The sequence below is a fragment of the Hipposideros armiger genome, unplaced genomic scaffold (genome assembly GCF_001890085.2).
Source record: "Hipposideros armiger isolate ML-2016 unplaced genomic scaffold, ASM189008v1 scaffold_403, whole genome shotgun sequence".
Classification (NCBI taxonomy): domain Eukaryota; kingdom Metazoa; phylum Chordata; class Mammalia; order Chiroptera; family Hipposideridae; genus Hipposideros; species Hipposideros armiger.
The window spans coordinates 1,192,906-1,195,073 of record NW_017731753.1 but is presented as its reverse complement, the minus strand read 5'-3'; the positions used below and the strand labels follow the sequence as shown (position 1 = coordinate 1,195,073).

Sequence of the window (2,168 nt, the reverse complement as noted above, 5' to 3'; positions counted from 1 at the left end):
CTGCATTTATTTCTTATCCCTTCATCTCTTTAGTCTCCTCTAACCCGGAACAGTTCCCCAGCCCTTTTATGGTCTTTTATGGTAGTGGTTTTGTATAATGTCCCTCTATTTGGATTTGTCTGTTTACTCATGATTAGATTAGATTCAAGTAAAGTGTTTTTGGGAGAAGTACTGCTGTCATCTCATGCATTACATCCAGGGGCAGGGCAGTTTCAGGCATTCCAGGAAGCTTCTAGGAAACCAGGAAATAGCTTGGAGATTGTTTTGCAAAGCATCTTTTTAAATCTTTTGAGTGTGGCTCTGATAGATGAAAGTATGCATTTTTAATTTGTCATGTTTCCACAGATATTTATTTTACGGTAGTGAGGATAATTCAGAGAACTGGAATGTTGCAAGAGAGAGATCTTATTGTAAAATTGTCCTTTCCGTTTCCATCTATGGGGGTGTCGGAAAAGTCATGACATGTTTTTTTTTTATGTTTTTCGTTGCAAAAATGCATAATGACTTTTCCGAGAACCCAATAGATACCGAGTCTGAGGGACTGAGACTATAGTACCTTTTGTATACTTGTCTTTCAGAGATTTAGTACCTTCACAGAATGGCTTACTTAACTCAGGTTTTTTTCAGCTCTAACATGTAGATGCAATCAGACATTTCAAAATTTGTTGGGTGGGCTTAGCAGTGTACTAGAGCTGGCTTGTACGGGTGTGCACAAGACAGTTGTTAGAATTGCAGGAATTTTGTGAGCCAGTTGTTAAATATGTTGGTAGCTTGAAATTGCCCACAGTGGCACCTGGTCACCTGGGCAACCAGCTGTGGACCAATGATACGAGCACGTTCTACCAGTTAGAGCTTCTCTTCCCTGGCGACCTGCTCGTGGCACATTTTACCTGCACACTGCCAAGTGGATGGGGAGCAGAAAGTGCTGGCGCAACACTGTGCTGCCAGCTATGGAGGCGAGTAGGTCGGCAGATAACTCTTCTGGAAAGAAAGCCGTCTTCCAACCACAAACATGAAAAACATAAATGTGACTGCCACTCTTGGTCCTGTAATGAGAATTTGGGATCTGTCATCCCGAGGTCCCTGTCAGGCTCAGCCAGGTGGGATTCCTCTAAAGCAGGGGCTGGTAAACCATAGCCCACAGGCCAAGTCCAGTGCGCCCTTTAAATAAAGTTTTACTGGAACACTACAACACCCATTCATTTATGTATTGTCTGTGGCAGCTTTGACACTACAACAGTGTCGACTAGTTGCCACAGAGACCTTATGACTTGCAGAGTCTAAAATATTTCCTGGCGGGCCCTTTACAGACAAGTGTGGTGACTTAACCTACACCAAATATCCATGTACATGTATGATACTCTGATCTCTCAAAATGCTTTACCTACCCTTTCTACGTTGTTTTCATAACACGTGTTGTTGGGGACCCTGAAAAATCCACAAATGTTAATATCTTCTTAGAGAAAAGAACAGACATGTTGATACGTCCTGTGTCCACTGCCTTATGAGAAGAGCTGTCTAATGTTTTCCTGTCTCCTGCATCCCAGACCAACTTTCTGTCAGCACATTCAGCCAGGGATGAGGCAGCAAGGCTGGAGGAGCGCAGGGGCGTGATTGAATTTCATGTGGTTGGCAATTCCCTGAACCAGAAACCCAACAAGAAGATTCTGATGTGGCTGGTCGGGCTGCAGAATGTCTTCTCCCACCAGCTGCCCCGGATGCCAAAGGAGTACATCACACGGCTTGTCTTTGACCCGTAAGTGGCGTGTGGCTGTTCCTTCCTTTTCATTTCCTTCTTCAGTGAAAGAGGAACTACTCAGAAAGTGAAAGTCAGCTGTAGTCACCCACCAAATCTGCAGCTTCTTGTCACACTGTGACTATAGAGCTACATTAAGATAATAGCCATGTCTAAAAGCATTAAGATGAATTTTTCAACAGTTCATAGATTTTGTTGTTGTTGTTGTTGTTAATAATAATGAAGCTCTGTATTTTAAGTTGCTGATGACTATCCTGGGCTTCATTCATTAGAGCAGTGTAAGGCTATAAAAGAAGATTGTCCCACTTTTTTCATAGTCTTGATTTTGGTGTCTTAACTGGGTGCCATTGCTAACCTAGGTCTGTGAGCCCTGAGAAAATTTTGGGATATCAGACAGGTTAACTTTGAATAT

General features: G+C 42.8%; 1 protein-coding gene across 1 annotated transcript in view; it reads left to right on the top strand.

The window, feature by feature from the left end:
* The window catches only part of KAT2B (lysine acetyltransferase 2B), a 112,475-nt gene that overhangs the window by 85,344 nt on the left and 24,963 nt on the right, over positions 1-2,168 (top strand). Inside the window, 1 exon segment of the mRNA XM_019663739.1 lies at positions 1,421-1,756. Coding sequence (XP_019519284.1) covers positions 1,421-1,756 — 336 coding nt within the window.